Raw genomic sequence first — 23,121 nt, 5'->3', positions numbered from 1 at the left:
GATAGCAATTGAACAGATCCGAGATTATAAATGTAATTCTGTTAAGTTACATTTGCAATCCAAATTCCCCATACCAAACAGTCCAGCAAAGTCCTGGACTTCTCTGCTCGTTGATCCAGAATGCAAGTCAAACCATGAATGTACAATGAATAAGCAGCAGCTCTTCTCTACCTCTAGGATGCATGTTAACTGACAGCAGCATACAAAGCTATATAGCCCCGATTGGCTTATTGTTCTTCCCTTTCCTTTTCTGGTCCAAGTGCTGCTGTACAGGTGACTACAGAAGGCGGATCAAGACATTGCAAGATATATTATGCTAGCTACTGGTATGTGTAGATATATTTAAAAGTTTGCAAAAAATAAAAAGAACTGGATTACGTTCTGTATTTTTTCTTTTCCTTAACACACCTGCCCGGAGTGTAGTCTTGAATCAAACATGCGTTTTATACAAAGGAATCTAACTTTAAGGGGGAACTTTACCCATAACAGCTTGCTAAAAAATAATGTTGTTTAGAAAGAAACACAGAGCCTTGAAGTATCCATACACCTTGAAAGTTTCCACATTTTGTCACGTTACAACCAAGGATGTAAATGTATTTTATTGGGATTTTATGTGATAGACCAACACAAAGTGGCACATAATTGTCAAGTGGAAGGAAAATGATAAAATGTTCTTCCAAATTTTTTTTAGAGATAAATATCTGGAAAGTGCGGCATGCATTTGAATTCAGCAGCCCCTGAGTCAATACCTTGTAGAACCACCTTTCGCTGTGGCAAGACTTGAAAATTGCTTTTCACAGACGCTCTCCATCCAATCTGACAGAGCTTGAGCTATTTTGCAAAGAGGAATGAGCAAAATTTTCACTTTGTAGATGTGCCAAGCTGGTAGAAACATCCTCCAAAAAGGCTTGCAGCTGTAATTGCAGCAAAAGGTATTGACTCAGGGGGGCTGAATACAAATGCACACCACACTTTCCAGGTATTTGTAAAAAAATTTGGAAGAACATTTTATCATTTTCTTTCCACTTCACAATTATGTGCCACTTTGCGTTGGTCTATCACAAACTCCCAATAAAATACATTTACATTTTTGGTTGTAACATGACAAAATTTCAAGGGGTATGAATACTTTTTCAAGGCACTGTACATCCCACATTAATAATTATGCTACAACAATTAGCATGTGCTGTAAATTGCCTCTAGCACTGTTCCAGTTTCTTATTGCAGGAGGCTGCCATTTTGTTGAGGCTGTGAAAAGATTGGCCACAACAAATTCGGCACAGTGCCAAAAAAATAAAGCGCAACTGAGCATGTACAGAGCAGGGTGAAACAGTGTATCACTGGATTTTGAACAGTATAGGCACTTATTTTTAATGTTTTCATTACTAAACCTGCAAAAGGGGTCAGCCTGAAGTGATCTAACAGGACTTAATTTTCTAATGAAAGTTCTACTTTAAAATGCATATACTTGCTTCCATATACAAAACAGGTAAAACACACTGGGCACAGGCAAGATACCATTATTCATTTTAACTGCCCCTTTTCTTAACATTTATTTTAGTACATTGCATATTAATGCAGATATGTGCCAATGAGGTGGCTCTAAACATTCAATGCACTTCATATAAATGGAAAGCTCATTTATAGGTTTGGCCTCACTTTGGATGGCTAAATTAACTGCAGCTCCACCACTGCCTGAGCCGCCAGCTCTAGTCCACCGCAGCCTGAGCCACTCGGCCATGTTCTGAATAAACCTGGCATAGCTCAATGTATGGGTAGCTGTAAATAAGTAGTTTTTAAGAAAGTCAACTCACAACCTTGCCTAACGTACGATTCACTTTAACTGAAAATACTACAATAGCCTTTCAGCAATGTTGACATAAAAACAAGTCTGAAGAATTCTATTTGCACAAAGCAAATGAAAACGAATGCAGTTTATATAATGAGATTTGTTCTAACAGACCAACTGGATGCACGTCTCCTGTGGAGGTGAGAAATTATCTGCTCCTTGTTCTAGAATGCAATCATTAATTTTAATTAAAATAAAAACCTTCCACTTGGTACAGTGATATTTTAATTACAAAGCAGCAGAGAATGCTTGCGGCAGCTGGGTCACAAATGTTAATATTGCATGAAAGCACATACCTTGACCTTTGTGGTTAACTTCCTTGGCGGCGATGACTTTGTTGATGACCGTCTGCAGGAAATCATTCTCTCCCGCCACCCTGGGTGAAAAACGGGATGATAGGTTGAGCGGCTTGTGGCGGATGACGTCATCCAAGGCTAGCCTGGAGGGTGCACATCACAGACACCACCACAGGGGACATAGGGCCACAGGAACAAGGGAGTGGATGAGGTTAAAGCACAGAGTGCAACAGAGCGCATGTATTAGTCCACAAGAGACAGAGAACAGGAATAAATGACAAGAAAGACAGAAAGATCAGTGATCAGGAAATAATGGCAGAAGAGAAACAGCAAGTTTAGGACCCTAAAGCCCTGCGGAGCGTGTCTGTGACAGTTTCCAGAAAATTGGAAACCTGCACCCAGAGGTCAAACTATCACTAAAGTTAATTTATCCAACAAAAAAGGTGATACCCAAAATATGCTGATCTTTACAGGAGCAGCACAATGGCTTACTGGCAAGAAAAAATGTAAAATTATGTAACAATCACCTCTGTTTTCTGTGTGCAAAAATCTTGGCTGCACACTATTATGCAACTCAAATCACAAATTGGTAAACTTGACTTGAATCTAAACCCAATAGCACACATGTAATAAATTACAGCTTACCAGTCCTCCAGCGTCACTCTAGGCTGTCACCTACTGATCTGTACTACAGAACACCAGAAAAAAATTATTATGGCCCATGGAAATCCAAATTCCAGCCAACTTTTTTTATTTATTTTTTTATTTATTTATTATAAAAGTTCTTTATGGGATTATAATGGGGAAATTTCCCCTAAGCTCTGATCTCTGTGACACCAGGATTTGCGATATATATACAAAATTTCAAAGCAAACTTTTGCCTTGCGTTAGTTGATTCCGTCTGGAGAGTGTGGCTAAAGCCCAGCTAAAACATGTGTAAATCATAAAGAGGCCTGGCGACACAAGAAATGAAATATTACAACCAGGTAATGGCTGTTCTGATCATCACTGCTAATTATGCCCATTGATGTAGAACACAGCAACAAAGGTCTTTCACTTCTGCTCATCAATGGCGATTATAACTACTTCGAAACCAGAAGAAAAAGAGAGCTGTTTGCTATGTGAGCCAGGAGTGTAATTGTAAATGGTTCAATGAGGTAGAAAAAAAAAAAAGTAAAAAATAACCTTTTAAAAGTAAAATAACCTTTTAAAGGCTGAAAAAAAATAATGCAAGTTACCAAGACACTCAGGTCTTTATGACGGCCAACTACAAGTGAAGTGGAGAATAACACATATAAATAATGTGCATGTGTATCTATGTGATAGTGTATGTATATATTAATTTTTTCCTGTATATTATCATTTGTCTCTTTTCTATAGATTCATTACTCCTCCTAAAGCTTCTGAGGAAGCGAAACATGTTGTGATAGACTGGATAAGCATCTATTACAGATCCCCCATGCTAGTAGGGCATTATGTAAACAGGTCCAGTTCTTGAAGGAGTCTCTTCTTCCCGCTTGTATTTGTTGCTTTATTCTGTTTGATCAATGTATAAATGATTTTATGGATTTTTCTAGGAGGATAATTTTATATTATTTAAGTTGTATATAGTGTTGTGAATACCAACGGTACCGTACTAAAACTACTGGGACGCAGGTACATTAATATTATATTATGCATAGTTGCCGCACATTTAATTATACATAAATAGTTGGTAACAATGACTGTAGAATTATATATATATATATATATATATATATATATATATATATATATATATATATATATATATATATATATATATATATGTATGTATGTATATATAATTTGTAGTTAGCAGTAACATTAAATAGTATCAGTTTAAAGCTGAACTAAACTGATGCATTAACTCATTAACTATTTTTATTATTTTATTATTTATTATTGTATTACTATATATTAGATCCACTTGTTTTAAACCTTTTTTATTTCATTAGCTTCCTGGTTACAAGCCCAAAATGATGCCATACATCCCATGAGTCTTAATGGGCTTCTTTTTTCCCCTTCATAGGGAGGAAGGGCTTTCTCAGTTAAGTACACACTCCTGCATGCATGCCTGAGCTAAGGGCAGATGGATTCCTGAAAGTAAATGCTCATGAATCATCTGCCCTTACTCAAGATGGCCACAACTAAACATGCTGCGGGAAGGCATTTTTCACAGTGATTTCTTAACAAAATAAAACATGGAAACACAGACAGATGGGTGAGTTTGTTTTCATTATTAAAAATTAATTAGTGTTTTCAGTTGATGGTACGCAGATACAGTTCCTGTTTAACAACTCTTTCAATGTTTATACCAGCTGAAGTAATTACCATAATGCAAGTGCTTAAAAGGGCCTTTTTTTTCGTTTTTTTTTTTTTTTTTTTTTAACCATAACATCTTTTTAAAGTGCACCAATCAATAAATATCTTATTTTTCTTCAAATCAATCAATCCTAAAGTATTTTTATTTATTTTTAACAAAAAGAACAACATTCATCTTAAAGACAAATAAAATGTACGTAAACCCTATAAAGGAACTTCTCTAATTTTCTCTATTTTGGTCTTTTAAACATACCATTGAAAGCGTTTTGTTATCCCTGTTTAATACTTGAAAAAAAAAAAAAAATAGGACTTTTTTGTCATACTTACCTGTAAAATCCTGTTCTTTAAGTACATCATGGGACACAGAGGTTGGGCTAATAATCATTACCTGCTGTGTTATACTTCATCTCCAGGTGAATGGACACAGGTAAACCAAGGGTCTTTAGACAGGAAGTGATCCCCTATATAACCCCTCTTATACAGGAAGTACTAGTTTTGTAGCAATCACCAAATCCTCAAAAAGAGGATTGTGTCCCGTGATGTACTGTAAAAACAATAGCATTAGGAGACCTGGTCTCCTAATGCTATTGTTTGGCAGGGTGTCTCCCTCCCCTCAAGAGCGATAACCTTGAGGGGAGGGAGACACCCTGACAAACAATAGCCAGACTTTATAAGGCACCCCGCAGTACACTGCGACCGAAAGCTGAATTCTTGGCTACTCAAACATCCACTTGATAAAATGTTGTCAACATATGCAATGGAGACCAGGTAGCAGCCTTACAAATCTGAGCCACTGATAACTGATGGCGAAAAGCCCAGGAGGTTCCTACACCCCTGGTAGAATGAGCTCTCACCCTAAAGGGAATATTAGCCTTACTCTGTGTCCTAAGGGGAAGCAAGCAAGTTGCCCCCTGCATAAAGGTTCAGACCAGTAAATGGGAGGCTAAAAGGACTTTGGAAGAATACTGATATGGCCAAAACTTGACCTCTGTACTCAAAGCCAATTTGATTTCCACAGCTGACTAGAAAAGAGAATTCTCCCAAACACGTATTTCCGAGACTGCTAACTTTTGGTTTCACATAAGGCAATACAAGCCTTCCATACCTTATGATGGCTCTTCCTAGGGACAGCTTTTCTAGCATTCACTAGGGTAGACAGCACTGGTCCCGAGATGCCACAGTCCTTTAAAACCCTGGCTTCAATAGCCATAACCTCAAATTTAGAGACTGTAAATTGAGGTGGAATATAGGACCTTGAGACAGTAGATCGGGGTGACGTGGAAGCGCCCATGGCCCATCTATTGTCAGTCTCACAATCTCCAGGGCCTTCTGGGCCAGGCTGGTGCCATCAGAATGACTGGAACTCACTTGCTCCGAATCCGCAACAAAATGTGGAAGGAGAGGGATCAGAGGGTAAGCATAAACCAGGGAGTACTGGCTCCATGGAACTACCAGAGCGTCTGCTCTGATTACCAGAGGTTCTCTTGTTCGGGACACAAACTGCTGTAGCTTGTGGTTGAACCTGGGTGCCAGTAGGTCGACCTCTGGCCATCCCAAACATTGACAAATTTCCTGGAACAGCCCTGGGTGTAGGGACCATTCCCCTGGGAAGATCTGCTGGTTGCTGAGATAATCTACCTTCCAGTTCTCTACTCCTGGAATATGGACTGCCGATAGAATCAGCACCCAGGCTAGTATGTGGTTCACCTCCTTCAGAGCTGAACGACTCCTGGTACCTCCTTGTTGTTTTATATAGGCTACTGCAGTGGCATTGTCGGACTGAACCCTGATAGCACAGTCCTGAAGCTCTGCCATCCAGGCCGAAGGGCTAGACATACTGCCCATAATTCCAGGACGTTGATGGGCAGGATCTGTTCTGTCCTTGACCATTTCCCCTGAGCTGTGAGCCATTCTAGGGTCGCTCCCCAGCCTGAGAGACTAGCATCTGTATTCAGGATTCTTCAAGTTACCAGGTGGAAGGATCTTCCCTTCCGCAGGTTCTGATCCTGCAACCACCAGTTTAGACTTCAGCATGCCCGAGGAGATAATCCAGGGTTTATCTTCTCCTGTTCCAAGCCAACAAGATGTACTTCTTGTATGGGTTATATAGGGGGTCACTTCCTGTCTAAAAGAGCTTTGGTTTATCAGTGTCCATTAACTTGGAGATGAAGTATAACCTAGCAGATAATGAATATTAGCCCAACTCTGTGTCCCATGATGTATGTAAAAGAAAAAAAACCTGCTGATCCTGCCAGTTCGCTAAACATATCCCTTGCTCCCTGCCTGTGCTGAACTGAAATCCCAAGCAATATTTAACCTGCACAGGTTATCTCTTTGTGGACTACACACCACCCCCCGCCCCCCTTATGATTCGAAGGGTCTGTGTTTAGTAGTCCTAATACTTTTTCTGAGGGCGACACTGCTGCTCCTTTAGAGATACGAATGAATACGAATGAATAAGCATTGTCCTTTAAGGCCAGAAAATTTGTTACAGGCATGATTGCCAAGTTAAAATAAATTAAAAAAGACTACGGAAAATAAACGAATGCAGCCAATACATCTAAAGACCGATCAACCACAATGTAGTACAATATTTGTTCTTAGGTTTAGCTAACTTTATAAAATTGTAATAAAGTTAGATAGAATGTTTACTAACTTTATTCCAATTAAAGTGTTAAATAACTAATTTCCAATTAAAAGGTGTCCTTTTCTTTCTATAAATAATAAGCTCTGAGTTGCAACATCTCACTTGCACCCTAGGTAAGATGACATTTCCCGCCGACTCCTGGGTCTATTGTAGGTTTTTAACATCCATACAAACTGCTGAAGGCCTACACAAAGCTTAGAGTGTCAATAAGAAGCAAACTAAGCTTACGCATTTACAGCATTGTTTTTTTTTTTGTTTTTTTTTTTAAGCATGACTGAAGTCTATTTTTTCCCCACTTACCAGTCTCCTGCTGTAGTTTTTATTTTCCAATTAATTCTTGCTTATAAAATGCCTTGGAATAAATAATTATTTGTCTCCCACTGTACAGATGAGTAATGGCCACTCTCCTCATATTATACTGTACACATCCTCATGTACATTTGTATTGCTAAGGAAGGGCGGGGGGGGGGGGGGGGGGGGACTAAGGCTGCTGGATTGATCTGTGCACTGGTCAGCATTGTCAAACCTATTTGGACTGTGCAGTTAGATCTACAAAAATTGCACAATTGCTATAACAGGTCATTGGAAGCAAGTCGTATTCTGTTTATCTGACCCAATACATGTATTTATGAAAAGTCAACATATCTGCACGCTTTGTTAATATAATCTACACTTAAATGACCTTTTACACATTCAATTAAAACAAATATAAAAATCTGTATACCGAGATGTATATATATATATATATATATATATATATATATATATATATATATATATATATATATATATATATATATATATATATATATATATATATATATATATATATACTCTAGAAAGATTACAGATTTACAAGTCTCAGTTCCCAGTGCTATAACTGTGGTTGCAATTAAAGGAATTTTTCATAAATGAACATGCATCATCGACTGGAGGAGCCATCACCAGCGTGATCTCCCTAATATAGATCTTAGTCATTATTTGAATGTAGCAGTGGATAACTAGCTGGCCTTTGAGCCGGTGACTATGCTTGTCTGATGTCTGAGGAAATCTCCAGCGTGCCTACACACTGATGAAAGCAAGGCTTCAGAAAGCGCTCAATGCGCCCAAGTGTCATAAAAGGTAAATCCCTGAGAAGCAGAGAACATTATTATAAGCAAGGTCAGCGGGCGCCTAGCAGAGGCGTTCAGTCCTAATTAATGTGGAACAATGATTTTGTATTGTTTGTTATATAAGACCATAAAACAGCTGTCTTCCTGAATTATTCACACTGTACCGCTGTAACCATTCAAAGGCTTCACACACAATCTTACAATAAAATGTCACTGTGCATTAGGACGACGGACTGGTAAGAAATCATGTCGGTCCAATGTTTGGCTGTGGTAAGGGCCACGAGTAGGTTAAATAATGCATGCTCGTTGTTATTACGATTCCATAGACTGAAATCATGTTTTTGCTCCCATAGGCTGCAGAGGAGGTGGAGAGCCACACTGGACACTTCTGTTTTTATTCAACAAAACATCAAATGCTGAAACTAATTAGCAACCAATAAAACACCAACTTTTTCTGGTGTAAACTGTCAAGCAAACCAGAGATGTATGCTTTCAAGAAGCATTACGACTGATTCAGGCTTTGCTTGCCTTCATTGTGTCCGTTGTGTACAAATTAAAGCAGACCTTGAGCTACATGCAAGGTAAAATGAACAGATTTAATGCAAAGCCCAGCAAGCTGGTTGTTCAACATTCCCTATGTTTCCTTGCTACCAGAGCCCCCAGAAGAAAAAAATAAAATAAAATATACCACTTCTAGGTGGTATGTGACAATCCACATGCCTCCTACAACTAAGCATACAGTGGATGAACAACCAGTTACCAGGTTCTAGAGTTAGCCATGTAGGGGAGACTTGACATCTTTGGAGAACGCAGATTGTCAAAATCAAAGAGAAACACAAGAGAGATGTAGCTCTTGCTGCAGATCAGGGTCATTTAAGTACATTGTGGTTTAATTTGCTGCTCCCCGTGTCCTGATATTAACTTAGGGGCCTATGGATAGAAACACAGTGCACTGTGGGGGAAACAGGCACTCGCCATGCTTGGAAGTGTATATATGGTAAGCTTCTGCGGGAGCCTGCAGCTCTGTAATAGAGCAAATTTAAGAGAAACAGGTGCATGGTATAGATCAGGGATATGCAATTAACTGAACGATAGCTGTTGAAAAAATACTTGTAGTTCTGCAATAGCTAGAGCTACACTAATTGGATATCCCTGGTATAGATTATGAAGCCTCTGAAGGGAATAGAAAAACAATTGGGAGGGTACCTTCATCCTAACGTAGTCATACAAAGAAACCAGAGACCATCCCTCATGGTCTCCAGCTGAGCAAAATGAAAATGAAATGAATATATTCAATGATAATCCTGAATCCGCCTCCTGAAAAAGTGGCACAGTCTGTGAAACAGGTAGAGGATATCGGATATACCACGGTAATCCTGGTGCCACATACCTTGGAATCTATCAGCTAGGTTGATGCAACATTAGTGCGACACACTTGTTTTTTGTAACCATTTTATGTAATACTATGTGATCTACATTTATCCCTTTTTTTTGTGTATACATACCATTATTTAATCAAGTTGTATATTATATATAATCCGAGATAGTCCATTTTCCTTTTGCTCACCTGGTGACAATGGTTTCTTTGTATGGCATGGTATAGTTTGCGATACAGTCACTTATATATAGCCCAACATTTTTTTTGTAGGAGTTCGGAAGAGTTAAAACCCCTGCACGTTTTTTTTTTTTTTTTTTTTGCGGTCTGTGAACCACTGGGGAAATTTCCCCTCATTTCCTGTTAAAATGACAAACAGGAAGTTAGAGGAAATCTCTCATAAAAAAGGGAAATTCCCCTATTAGACAGTTGTCCCCAAAACAGGTGTCCCATCAGAAGATTTCCCCTTACCTCTTTTGGGAACAACTCTAAAATTTTGGATTTTCCATTTTTTCTTTTGGTGACATACAGGTGATTCTCCCCAGTGGGGAAACAGACAGCAATCCAAACTGAACACTGGAAGAATTTAACATCCAAAAAGGAAAAAAAAAAAATACTATTTTGTCTAGATTACCATTTAAAGTGGTACAATTAAACAAACCTATACATCTACTTTACCAAATATGTAACGATCACATTACATTTTTATTAGCTAGATTATGAAAAAATGATGACTTAAACAATGGCCATGGTCATCACTACCAAATGTTTGCAATTATGTATAGGATGGATATCTTTAATCTTCAAGATTCATGAAAAGCGTATCTGTAAATTCACCCTCCAGCACCATACAATAAGTTTTAACCTGTGCACTCAAACCGCAAGCAAAACTGTAAAGAAATGCATTCTGAGGTTATCAATGCAGGGAAAAAATATTTAAAATGTCGACATCTGCATTATAATTATGCACGTTTACTATAATTTTACTTACGGTTGAAAAGGTATAAAATGCTGTTTGTCCTCGTCATCGAGTTTTCCTGTAATTATGTCAGTCACATCCATTACTGGAAGAAGAAACATAGAATTAATACAGTCCTCCGGGTAGCCAAGTGTGTTAATGGATGGAATATTTTATTGGAGTGCATAGATGGAATAAACATTCGATTTTAAATTCATCAAATAAGTACGTTTATTCTGCATCTGTCATTGGATGCTTCACTTTCCCTTCTATAAAAAGGAATAAGCTGTTTTTTTTTTTTGTTTTTTTTTTAAATAACATTGTCTTACCTCAAAGCCACCAATCAGACATTTGCCTTACAAAAGAGAAATGCTAGTCAACAGAAGAACTTTTATTTTAATAAACTAGTTGTTGGGTTCACATCTAGAATCAATTAATGCCATCCCAGTTTAAGAAGTAGAAAAGGTTCAAACTAAGCTGAATTACAGATATTTCAAACAAGACATTCCATTATTTTGAGGTAACCTCATCCCAAAAGTAAATTTATAGTAGCTTCCAGAATTTATTAGATACGTGTGAAAGAGATCATTGTGATGTAAATAATATCTTACAGATGCAAGTTAATGCTTTGCACAAACTTTGCAATTATTTATGTACACAAGGGCAGCCATTTATGCCCATTGCATACCATATGTACACAATTGTGCTTTACTGCTTCTTTTTACAATGCAAATCTATAGGGCCTGAAGCGAACTGCAGCGTTTTCTCTATACAGTACTGGGGCCTGACTTCTATAAGCCATTCATAAAATGCAGGCCGCAGTGTGGTGCCTACAGTGTCCAAAAGAATTCTCACTGCTTAACTACTTAAAGACCAGGCTTTTTCTGGCACTTTTGTTTAAAATCAGCTAGAAAATTACTTATAACCCCTAAACACGATACATTTTTAGCAGAGACCCTAGGGAATAAAATTGCAATCATCGCTATTTATGTCACACAGTATTTACAGTTTTTCAAACATAATTTTGTTTAAAAAAAACTAAAAACATTTTAATGGAAAAAAAAAAACACAATCGGGACCCTAAATTTTTAGCTGCGACAAACTCCGGTACTTAAAAATCTCCATGGTTATTGTTTTAAATGGTGTTACAGGTTACCTGTTTAGAGTTAGAGGTTTGGTACAAGAATTATTGCTCTTACGTTCACAGCGATAGCTCACATGCGTGGTGCGAACACTGTTTACATATTCATAAATGCCACCAAAAGAAAGCTCTATCTGTGGGGAAAAAAGGACGTCAATTTTGATTGTGTGCAACGTCACACGACTGCACAACTGTCAGTTAAAGCAACGCAGTGCCATAACGCAAAAAGTGCTCTGGTCAGGAAGGGGGTAAATCCTTCTGGGGCTGAAGTGGTTAAGCAGATAAAGGGTCTGGAGTTGATTTAAAGTGTGGCATTTGCAATCTATTGCTGTGAACCTACATCATGCATTCAAAGGAGCTGGCCATGCAAGTGAAACATGTCATTGTGAGGCTTCAAAAATGAAACAAATCCACCAGAGAGGTAGCAGCAACATTAGGAGTGGCCAAATCAACAGTTTGGTACATTCTGAGGAAATAACGCACAGGTGAGCTCAGCAACATAAAAAGGCCTGGATGTCCACAGAAGACAACAGTGGTTGGTGATCACAGGATCCTCTCTATGGTAAAGAAAAATCCATTTACAACATTCAGACAAGTGAAGAACACGCTCCAGGAGGTGGTTGTATCATTGTCAATGTCTATAATCAAGAGAAAACTTCACAAGAGCAAATACATAGGGTTCACAAAGGGTGTAAACCATTCATAAGCCTGAAGAATAGAAAAGTCAGATTAGACTTTGCCAAAAAAACACCTAAAAAAAAGCCATACCAGTTCTGGAAAAGCATTCCTTGGATGGATGAAACTAAAATTAGACAAGGATATAAAACAAAAAACAAAGGATTCTACACTATAGAGTGAACTACACATTTGTTGCATTAAAATTCATACAAAAAACATTTCTACCACAAACCTCAAGACCCCCACATATCCAAAACCCCCCAATGGTATCCCCTTTCCCCCCCAAAACAACCTCAAAGTACCACACCCTATATGGGACAATGATGCACCACCCCTCCTAAAAGAGACCAAGGGGTAGGGGACACAATCCCCACACGGGGCTAAGCCCACCCTACCCAATACAAACACCCCCCATCTTTTTAAAGATGGCTCTAAGCCAACCTATCAAGGATCCCCAGAACTTGTTCCTAAAAGGGGGCAGTGATCAACTCTGTAAATACAAAGGGCATATAACACACTACCCTGTAATGGAACTGGGATACACTGGCCGATATATGTCCACACTCTACTAAACCCACAAGGAAATCTGCACGGTCATGGGTCAGTCAGTCATGTTAAAAATGGGGCTGATCAAAAAATGCAATAGACACTCCAATATACAATCGATGTCAGCCCGCCCAATAACCAGCTGATGAACACTGCTAATACAGGTAAGGTTCAACCAAATAGCTGGTCAATCCCGACTGCTGTTGCGTGAAGCAGGCTGTCCATGTGGAAACATGGAAGGAGGGAAAGCTGAGATGCGGATATGCGGAGATGAATGAAGCAAGGATTAAGTGCTGTGTAAGGTCAATTATCTTTACACTTGAGAGCTTGCCAGCCAGTGTCAAGTGTGACGATGAATGTCAGCATAAAGGGATTCCCGCAGCGTGCAGGTAATTCCGATCTATCACAAATGGAACAAAACTCCTCACAGCTTCAATATGCTCAGTGTACTCACAGACCATCGTTTGTACTCATGTCTGATGATCAGCTGGTGTGCTCTAGTGTAATCAGAGGTGGTTACAGAGGGGAGTGCATGCCCCAGTGTCAATGTCTACATGTTTTGTTACTATACAACATATCATCATGACAAACCCCCAGCCCTTGGTCTCTTTTACGAGGGGTGGTGCATCATTGTCCCATACAGGGGGCAGTACTTTGGGGGGGGGGGGGGAGGATACCATTGGGGGTTCTGGATATGTGGGGGCCTTGGGGTTTGTGCTAGAAATGTTTTATGACATTTGATGCAATAAATTCTGTAGTTAAACTCTATAGGTCATGTAGAACCCTTTGTTTTTTGCTTATATCCTTGTCTATTATATTTTGATTAAACCCATCCCCCCCCCCCCCCAATCATATAGGGTGAGTACTACACACAGGTGTTAGGTGGGATTCCCATTTTTTCAGATTTTTATAACTGAAATGAATCTGTACCAGAATGACAGGAAGAAAAAAAGTGAGGAAAAGGCCTGGAACAACTCATGATCCAAAGCACACAATGTCATCTGTAAAACATGGTGGAGGCAGTGTGATGGCATGGGCATGCATGGCTTCCAGTGGCATTGGGTCATTGGTGTTTATTGATAATGTGACAGAAGCAGGAGGATGAATTCTGCAGTGTTTAGAAAGTGATATACTGTCAGCCCAGATTCAGCCAAATGCAGCAAAGTTGATTGGACAATGCTTCACGGTACAGATGGACAATGATCCAAAACACACACATCGTAGGCAACCCAAAAGCTTTTGAAGGAAAAAGGAGTTGACTATTCTGCAATGGTCAAGTCAATCATATGATCTCACAACCCAATTGAGCATGGATTTCACGTGCTGAAGGCAAAACTAAAGGCAGAAAGACCCACAAAGAACAACTGAAGACAGACACAGTTAGAGCCTGGCAAAGCATCAGAAAGAAGAAAACAGTCTTTGGTAATATCCATGGGTTCCAGACTTCAGGCAGTATTTTTTTTAGGATACAACCCCTTGAACTAAAGCTGAAAGTCTGCACTTCAAATTAATTTGCATTGTTTCATTTTATTCTGGTGGCATACAGAGCAAAAAAGTATGAAAGTTGTGCCTGTGTCCAAACATATGAACCCAACTAATTTTTTATATAAATATATATATATATATATATATATATATATATATATATATATATATATATATTTATAGTTGTTGTCAAGTGGTTAATGCTGCAGGGAGAACTCTGATATTGAAGAACTCTCCTTCTCCCAGCGTTTATTCAAATTGTACACCATTTTCTACGGTACTCTTGGTGAGTCCTACAAATGTTTCAAACATTTTTTTTGTATCAGTACAGCAGCAGTATATAGCAGGATATCCCATTGCCTTACAGTGTTAGTTTTTACGTCACATGTGGATTTTGTTCTACTCAGTCTTTTTGACTAAAATGAAATTTTTGTTTTAGGCCTACTGAAGTCATCTGAATTATTTTAGTTGTATTTTATTAGACTAAAGTAATGTTAATTTAGTAGATGAAAATATTTTCGTCAACGAAATTGACACTGCTTACAAATAGGCTGACTCGTTTTGGCTGACTCATTGAAAACAATTCCCACCATATGTGGCTGATATCTTATCCACACATCTGTCAGGGAGGCAAGGTTTTCTCAGTGGCTAATGTAACCTGCCTCTGTGGTGGTTAATTTGCTATCTCTGTCATTTAAGAATAAAAAAACAAAAAGCATAAAAATGTGAAAAACACATAAAAAATAAATACTTTAAAACATCCTGTGCAATAATAAATTAAAATATGTGCTCATTGACAATGCATTATACTTTCCCTTTAAGACCACTGGGTGTTAATGTTGGTAATTTTGTCTCCGTGTCCACCCCTACCATTGATTCATTATGACTCATGTGGAACACAAAATGGAAAAAGCTCTATGGGAGCCGTGAATTTTTTGATCCTAGGCCAGACCTACGAGTCATTTGTAACATGCTGAGTAGGTAGCATGTCTGCAAACACAAGTCCTAATTGTTTTTACTTCTTTCACATAAGACTATTAACAGCTGTAAACTATGTACAGTGTATAATTCTTCTACACAGGCCAACTTGGCTGCTCATTTAAACAGCACTTGAAACATTATTATAAAAATCTATTACACTCAATAAAAAAATAAAAAAAATAAAAAAAATAAAAAAAGAGAAAAATAAGAGGCCTTAGGCTAGGTTTTTGTATACACATCATTGCAGTGTGCCTTAATCATTTCAATAGCAAGTAAATAGAGTGTGCCACAGCTTTACCTTTTCATTACTAATGAAACAAACATGCAAATTTAATTAACCTATAATCACAGATAATTCACAGTTTCTTTAGCGAAATTGCTGTCACATGTCTGAACACAGGAGAAGAGAGGTTGAGGTCTCAAAGTGAAAATTATACTTGACGTCAAACAGTACTCTTTATTTAATACACCAACAGCACAATATTTTCTGTACAGAACAGAATTTTTTTTTTATACACACCGCCAAGTATAACAGAGTAGAAATCCCTTTTGTTTTCAGAGATTTTTGTAAAACATAATGGGAGAAAAGAACAAACTGGTCATGTTCTTTAACATAAAAAAAGGGAGCGGACCTGTACCGTATTTACTGGTCAGCAAAAATCATCGGTATAGAGCAGTAATGGCGAACCCTGGCACCCCAGATGTTTTGGAACTACATTTCTCATGATGCTCATGCACTCTGCAGTGTAGTTGAGCATCATGGGAAATGTAGTTCCAAAACATCTGGGGTGCCAAAGTTTGCCATCACTGGTACAGTGTCACAGACTATGGGACATCCCTGAGCAAAAAAAATTGGTGGGCGAAAACATAGCAAACAGGCACACAAAAAGAACAGTCAATAGACCCAAATATCTCAGAGGACAGCTTAAAACACCTCACATCAGCAGCAGCTTAAAAAGAAATCTGGTAAAAAAATAAACAAACAAGCAGACCAGGTGGCAGACTTGCAAACCTGCAAAACTGTAACTCATTACTGACATATGCAGTGTAATGGGAAAAGAAGAACCTGTTCCTAGAGAGTATAAGCCCTAAAAATTAGCAGCCCGGTACCTTCAGGGATGACAAAAAAGGGAAGACAGATGTTGCAGCTTGGTAGACCCTAACCCAGATGGCGAACCTTGGCACCCCAGATGTTTTGGAACTACATTTCCCATGATGCTCATGCACTCTGCAGTTTAGCTGGGAAATGTAATTCAAAACATCTGCTGTGCCAAGGTTTGCCATCACTGTCCTAACCACTCTGATACATCCAGGCAGTCTAGTTAAATCTTGTTGGCATGCTTTGGAGCAGGAAACATGAGAAGGGAGGACAATATCCTCACTGAGGTAAAGGAAAAAGGCAACCCTGGGGAGAAAGGATGGTCTCGATCTCTGGACCACCTTGTCCCCAAGACAAGACAATAAATGTCTCCTTACACGAAAAAAAAAAAAAAAAAAAACATGCCACAGAAAAACACCTGACAGAGGTACCACATAAAACGCCACCCTTTCTCCTGAGATCCCACAATGGGATATCTCAAATGAGTTCAAAGGAAGGCTTTTGAGGTACCAAACATATTAGATTTAGATACCAGGGAGACACAGGAGCCATATTCAACTCCTTGTTTAATGGGCTTGAAAAAGGAGTGCATGAACCCAAAGGTCTCTAGAATAGAATGGATAATAGAAAGCTGTGTCTTTAGAGTACTACGGCGCAGATGCAGACTAGGAAGGTCAGGGTGGAAGGAACAGAAAATTCCTGGCGATTTAGCTGCCTGCTCCCTTAGACAAAGCAGGCTCTCCAGGAAAAACAACTTTTGCAAGCAGGCTGAGCAGACCAAGCCTTTAACCACAAAATTCTGTGCATTAGCACAGAGCAGTGTCAGCCTAGAGACATGGAAAAAAGTTTTCTAGGGCATCAACACAAAATAGTAGGCACCCATGTCATGAACAGGGTCCTTTAAAGACAGGGTTGCGTTTCATATTCATCTACCCAGTTCAGTTAGCAACAGTCTGACAAATGGACATAGCTGTAAGGGCCGGTTGTAAGAAAGGACCAGTTGCCTTTAGTAGTGTTTCAAAGTGTACATCATCAGAATTTTTAAACGGAGGTAATATCCTCCAGAACAACAATGGGACGTTTGTCGAGGACAGAAATCACAGGATCCACTACTGGAACAGACCACTTATTTTTATAATTTACTTTTCCATAGGACATTTTTCAGAGTTTTTATGGAATAAATATCTTTTCAAGATTTGGCCAATCCTCATGCAAAGGACAGTTAATTATGTGCAAAGAAAGTCTTTCTAGACTTTGCTGGCTCTTTTGTGCCCATAGGAGCTTGTTTAGGCTGAGGAGATTCTGGTGTTGCTAAAGGGTAGTATGCACCCTATCAATAAGTGAGCTCACAGTAGAAAGCATACGGCATGAAGCCTTCGCTTGTGCCTCAAAATGTAGGAGGTGAGACTTCCTTTACAGAGTCCTCTTCTGTGTCCACCTCATCTTCCTCCAAGATGTTTTTAGACATAGCTGCAGTGAAATCTTTAGTCAAATTAGTCATATGCTGTGTCACGAAGAATAAGCTAGAAAGAGAGCGATGTCAATATAGGACCTTGCCCGAGAGCAGGGGAAAAGCCACCACCCTGTTTAAATGGTTTTCCTCAGTGCTGCCTATAGCATGAGGGGTACTGGGCCTTTTTGTTTTTATTCACAGCTCTTCTGCACCTCGTCTCCACCATTGCTCAGTGAGGAGATAGTCTGTTGGGTACTCATAAAATGGATGTGGAATGAGAGGGTATTTGTGTGTCTGGGAAAAGATCCCATGATACCCCTAAGATCAGCAGTCATGCGTGTACATTGGATTACAGTTTATATGTCTCTAATGGGTTCCTCAACTCAATTACACTGAATTTTTAAGCTATATTTCGTTTATAGAGGATATAACATAGTTATGGTTCTTTGTTTTCTTTTGAGTCTTTATGTCAAAAACAATAAAAAAAATTCAATAAAAATGTGATTACAAGAATAAAATGAGAGAAATGTGTTACCTGCCACGCCAAAGGGTCTCCTTAGACCTGATGTAAGTTTTCTTGTACTATTGTCCCGTAATTCCATGCGCCCGACTCTTACAATTTGGCATACAAAACTTATCTTTTCTCTATTCAGGTCTTTACTGCCAAGGTCCTATAAATAAAGTTAAGCTAAGTAAATTATAATAATGCAGCACATTAACATTTATCCCAGTGCAAGACATCTTTTACATACTTCCTCATTATTCCTTTCCCCAATTTCTTATTGCAGAGATGTAAAATCATGACAATGTAACCCAAAATGCAATACCTTACCATCTATCTACTATAATGCAACTAGTGCATTTCAAGAAACCCACCAAAATGCATATTGCACAGTGACAGCACACACCATACGCACTGTCACTGTGCAGAGAACAATACAGTATTTGCTGCAGCTCATTGTATCACTTCCCCCATCTTCCCCACAATCTGGCAGGACTTGGTCCCAAAGTCAAAAGAAGGTGAGCTCTTAATAATAAACTCAGATCATCGGCCACGCCATAAAGGTTATTTTTTTTTTTTTTGGCCAACTATAGTATCAACTGGCATTTTGTGGTGCCTGCTCTTAGACAAGACAACTGCAAAATAGGAGTGCAACATGAGCAGCACAGGCATTCTTTGGGAAAACAAAATCACCTTTACAGAAACAAAAAGGAAACTGCTTAAAGGGAATTTATACTATAAAAGATAACAACTTGATTTTATTATACCCAGCAAAATACAGAAAAACATAACTGTTGTTAAAAATGCCATGGGATTGGTTATTTGTTTTCACTGAATCGGAGCATCACTGTTCAGGCAAAGCTGCCATTTGTCCTGCTCTGCCTGAATTTCAATCCCCCAAGACACTTTGGCAAAGACAACAAGGCTCTGACAGGGGAGTGGGTGCCCACGGGGAAAAATAATGAATTTAAGTTGATGGAGATTTATGCAATAAAATCAAGTACAGCTTATCAGTATTAGGAATGTTGGTCATATTTAGTAAACCCCATGCTAAAAATCTTACTATTAAACTAGAAAACTATATCCAAAAATATCTGACAGTCACCCACCATCTTGAAAATCTTTTGGTGGCAACAGTGCAAATATTCTCCTGCAGTAAATTGTCTCTCTGTATCAGTAGAGAGGTGAACCATAACAGGCAAAGGTGCACTCACAATGGATTCCCTTGACATATAGGAAGCCAGCACCCGGGCAAAGCTGACATATAGGTTTGTTATGGAGTTAGACTTTAATAGGACAAGTAGTAGTATTCAAACACTGCAGAAGTTGTTGAGGTGTTGCACGACTGACCAACGGTAAGGAAAACCTGCTTAAAATTATTTTCTACAGGGTGGAATAGTCATGTCTATCTAGGTCTCTGTAACCACCGGGCTGCGATCTCAGAATGATATAAAACTTCCTAATTAATTTTCCACCGCCTCCTCTCTGAAGAGCATCCCGGAACACTTAATGCAATAACTTACTGTGAAAACTGCTCGTAGATTATGCAGCCGCTCAATATCCTTCGGCAGGCCCGAGCTTGACCAGCGCACCAAATAGTTTTCACTGCAAAAATAGAAATGATAGGCGATTGGAGTAGGAACATTTTCTATTGGAAAAAATACACATTACAATGAACTGAAAGCCTGGGCTTCTTGACATATCTTACTTCAGCGGAGCTCAAGTCTTAATAAACAGTATGACATTTTTTTTTTTTCTTCTTCTTTTTTTTAAGCAAACACGTTAAAAAATAGTCAAAAAAATGCACAAGAGGAACATTTCTAGCACTTCCTTAAACAATATAAGAGGACCTGTCATGCAACACTTAAAGTGATGCTATAAGCAAAATTTACATAAATGATGCAATTCGTCAAAAGCATTAACATTGCAATGTTTTCCTGGTAACATAGTTTTATTAACTGTTGAGTCTGCAGGTATATCTGTTTTTTTTTTCCCACGTTCTTTAACAGACCACGTCGTCCAGCAAATGTGGCAGCTACAGCAGGGAAAACTTAAAGTTCTGGCTAGCTCCAGAGACAGCGTACTCACCATTCGATCATTTGCCTTAGTACCAGAAAGGCCCTGCACCCTACAAAGTACTCCACTTCAAGGGTCCAGCTCCCAGAGCTAAAATATCCCCATTTTCTGAAGTACATCCAGTATTTGGACTCTCTAGCTGTATTCCAATCAGTCTTGCTGGCCTACAGGGAAAAGACTACCAGTAGAATTTAGGCAACTTGCCCCCTTTACCTATTCTCAATTTCTCTATGGATACCATGAGTCAGTTTGCCTACTGCCTCTGTAATAAGGAATTTTCACAATCTCACCTGCCCCAAACAACTATTGCTATGCCATTCTGTTGAATCTTACTATGCCCACATTGTCCAGATTAGGGTTGAGCTCAGGCGTGTTCGCATGGAACATGTGCAGAGCCCGCCAGGAAGTTGGCGCAGCGCTAATCACAGGTAGTGAGATATTGCCCCCATGTGTGGCTACAGAGATTGGGAAATGTCTCATTGCCTGTGATTAGCGCAGCATTGCACCGACTTCCTGGTGGGCTCTGCACATGTTCCATGCGAACACGCCTGAGCTCATCCCTAGTCCAGATGTCCCAGTAAACCCTACTTTTATTATAATGCCTTTACTGCCATGCCCTTATGGTGTATACCATTGTCCTTTTGTGTCTCTTCAGCTCATCTTTGCTTAATAGGCTGGATGGAGTTGCTGGCCATCTCTCTCCTGAGTGATTAAGATGCAGTTTCCTCACCAGACCTGTGTCCAGCCATGTTTTGACCCTTCTCTCTTCAGCACACTTGGACCCACAGGGTCAATTATATTCTTCTTGTTGATCCTTTTTTAAGCCAGGTAATTCCGGGAGCAGAAAATGCTGTGTTTTACACTACAATTGCTATTTTAACTTGTTAATGTTTACTTGGCCTTAACGTTGTGATGGGAAAACTGTTCACTAGCCTGATATTGATGCTCTTATAGATGTTAATTACTTACACCCATTGCTCCTGGGGGGGGGGGGGGGTCACTGCTTCCCAGATGCCAGTCTGCAACCCCTTGTGGTTGTTGCTCACAGATTAGCCTCCAAGTACATAGTGCAACTTACTGCTTACTGCAAATGTGCCCAGTGTTACACAATGGGTTTACGTGAAATTTCCATTAACAGTTATAAATAATATTGCAATTAGAAATATGTTTCAGTTAGAAGGAACTATATTTAAAGTATTGAGTGGTGTGTTGGTGTTACCGTAATTAAACTTCAAAAGGTTGGCCTTTTGTTTTTCCTGATAACATCTCACCTGGGTAGTAAACAGCCTTCTTTAACACATCCAACCAGGCTGTGCCAAATATACATTTACTAGATAAAGTAACTAATTATGGAAAATTATATTAGCCACAGTACAGAAAGGAAGGGGGATATAATGCTTTGTGACCAAGCTAAGTCCCTCTTTGGTTTGGGGACAGAGAGCAGTCACCATGGGCCGACCTGAAGTTAAACGGTAATCCAAAGCTATACTTGCACCTTATATAGTATTGTAAATATGGTTGTGGGTAATTTGAAAATATCATGTAAGCCAGGGGACCTACACTGTACATTGTGTTGTAAATAAAGTTTGGTGTGCAATTTGTATATATTACGTAACCATCAATAAATGTGTATTGTGGATGGAACTACCTCTTGTGTAAGATCTCTCAGATCTAGATATGTTTATGTCCATACTACTACAATGATTGAGGTGTATGCACATAATCAGAAACTAGGCAACACCGGCATACACCGGTTTCTGTACAGTTTTGAGTATAATTAAACCATGCATTTCTCCTTCTTAATCCTAGATTCCTTCAGCTGGACTCCTTTCCTCCATACTCATTCCCCTCTTTTCCTATTTGGAGCACTGTAAAATTGAGTCGCCCCTGCCCAGCCCTAGCTGGGACCCAAAAGCCACGTATGGTTACCAAATTCTCACTCTTACATTGCAAAGCTATGTTTTGCGACCCTTAATGTTAAGGGTCCAAGCAAACCATCACGTTCCACCATTTAGACTCTTTGGAAGCAGATATAGTCTGCCTACAGAAGACCCACTTCTCCAACTCCTCTTCACCCGGCTAACTTAGTCCACATTAACCCCAAATATATTTGGCCAATGTCAGGACCAAGCATCAAGCAATACTCAGAGCCTTTGGTAAGGTCATTAAGTTTAGATGTAGAAAAGAGCTACTTATTGTTAACGAGACACTTGCAAGATTAAGAAGTAACCATTGTCACCTATTATGCACCCAACCACCAACTCCCCTTCACACATTTATTCGAACCAAAACACATCGAGTGAGTATACTCATCCTATGCAGAGACAGCAATTTTGCTGTTCAACCAACACTCGATAGGTTCCTTAAGCCCCATACACACTATCAGATTATCTGCTGAGTTTTTCCTTCAGGTTTACCAAAACCATGTAGTGCAAGGGCCTGCCTGATTGCATACACATTGAAACTCCTAAGGTTTGTCCTCATATTATATGGTTTTGGTAAATCTGAAGGAAAAACTCAGCAGATAATCTGATAGTATGTATGGGACTTAACTCAGACAATAATATCCAATTTGTCAGC

General features: G+C 39.1%; 1 protein-coding gene across 1 annotated transcript in view; it reads right to left on the bottom strand.

Annotated features, from left to right (window-relative positions):
• Positions 1-23,121, bottom strand: part of DOCK1 (dedicator of cytokinesis 1) — a 613,707-nt gene that overhangs the window by 429,394 nt on the left and 161,192 nt on the right. Inside the window, exons 9-12 of the mRNA XM_077455510.1 lie at positions 19,989-20,070; positions 18,499-18,634; positions 10,614-10,686; positions 2,146-2,225 (exon numbers count right to left, since the gene is read on the bottom strand). Of these exons, the coding sequence (XP_077311636.1) occupies positions 2,146-2,225; positions 10,614-10,686; positions 18,499-18,634; positions 19,989-20,070 (371 nt within the window). The remainder of the gene's footprint in view (positions 1-2,145; positions 2,226-10,613; positions 10,687-18,498; positions 18,635-19,988; positions 20,071-23,121) is intronic.

Source organism: Lithobates pipiens, unplaced genomic scaffold (assembly GCF_037356315.1).
Source record: "Lithobates pipiens isolate NorthernLeopardFrog02 unplaced genomic scaffold, aLitPip1_a1.2 Scaffold_25, whole genome shotgun sequence".
Classification (NCBI taxonomy): domain Eukaryota; kingdom Metazoa; phylum Chordata; class Amphibia; order Anura; family Ranidae; genus Lithobates; species Lithobates pipiens.
This window is presented reverse-complemented; position numbering and strand designations above follow the sequence as displayed.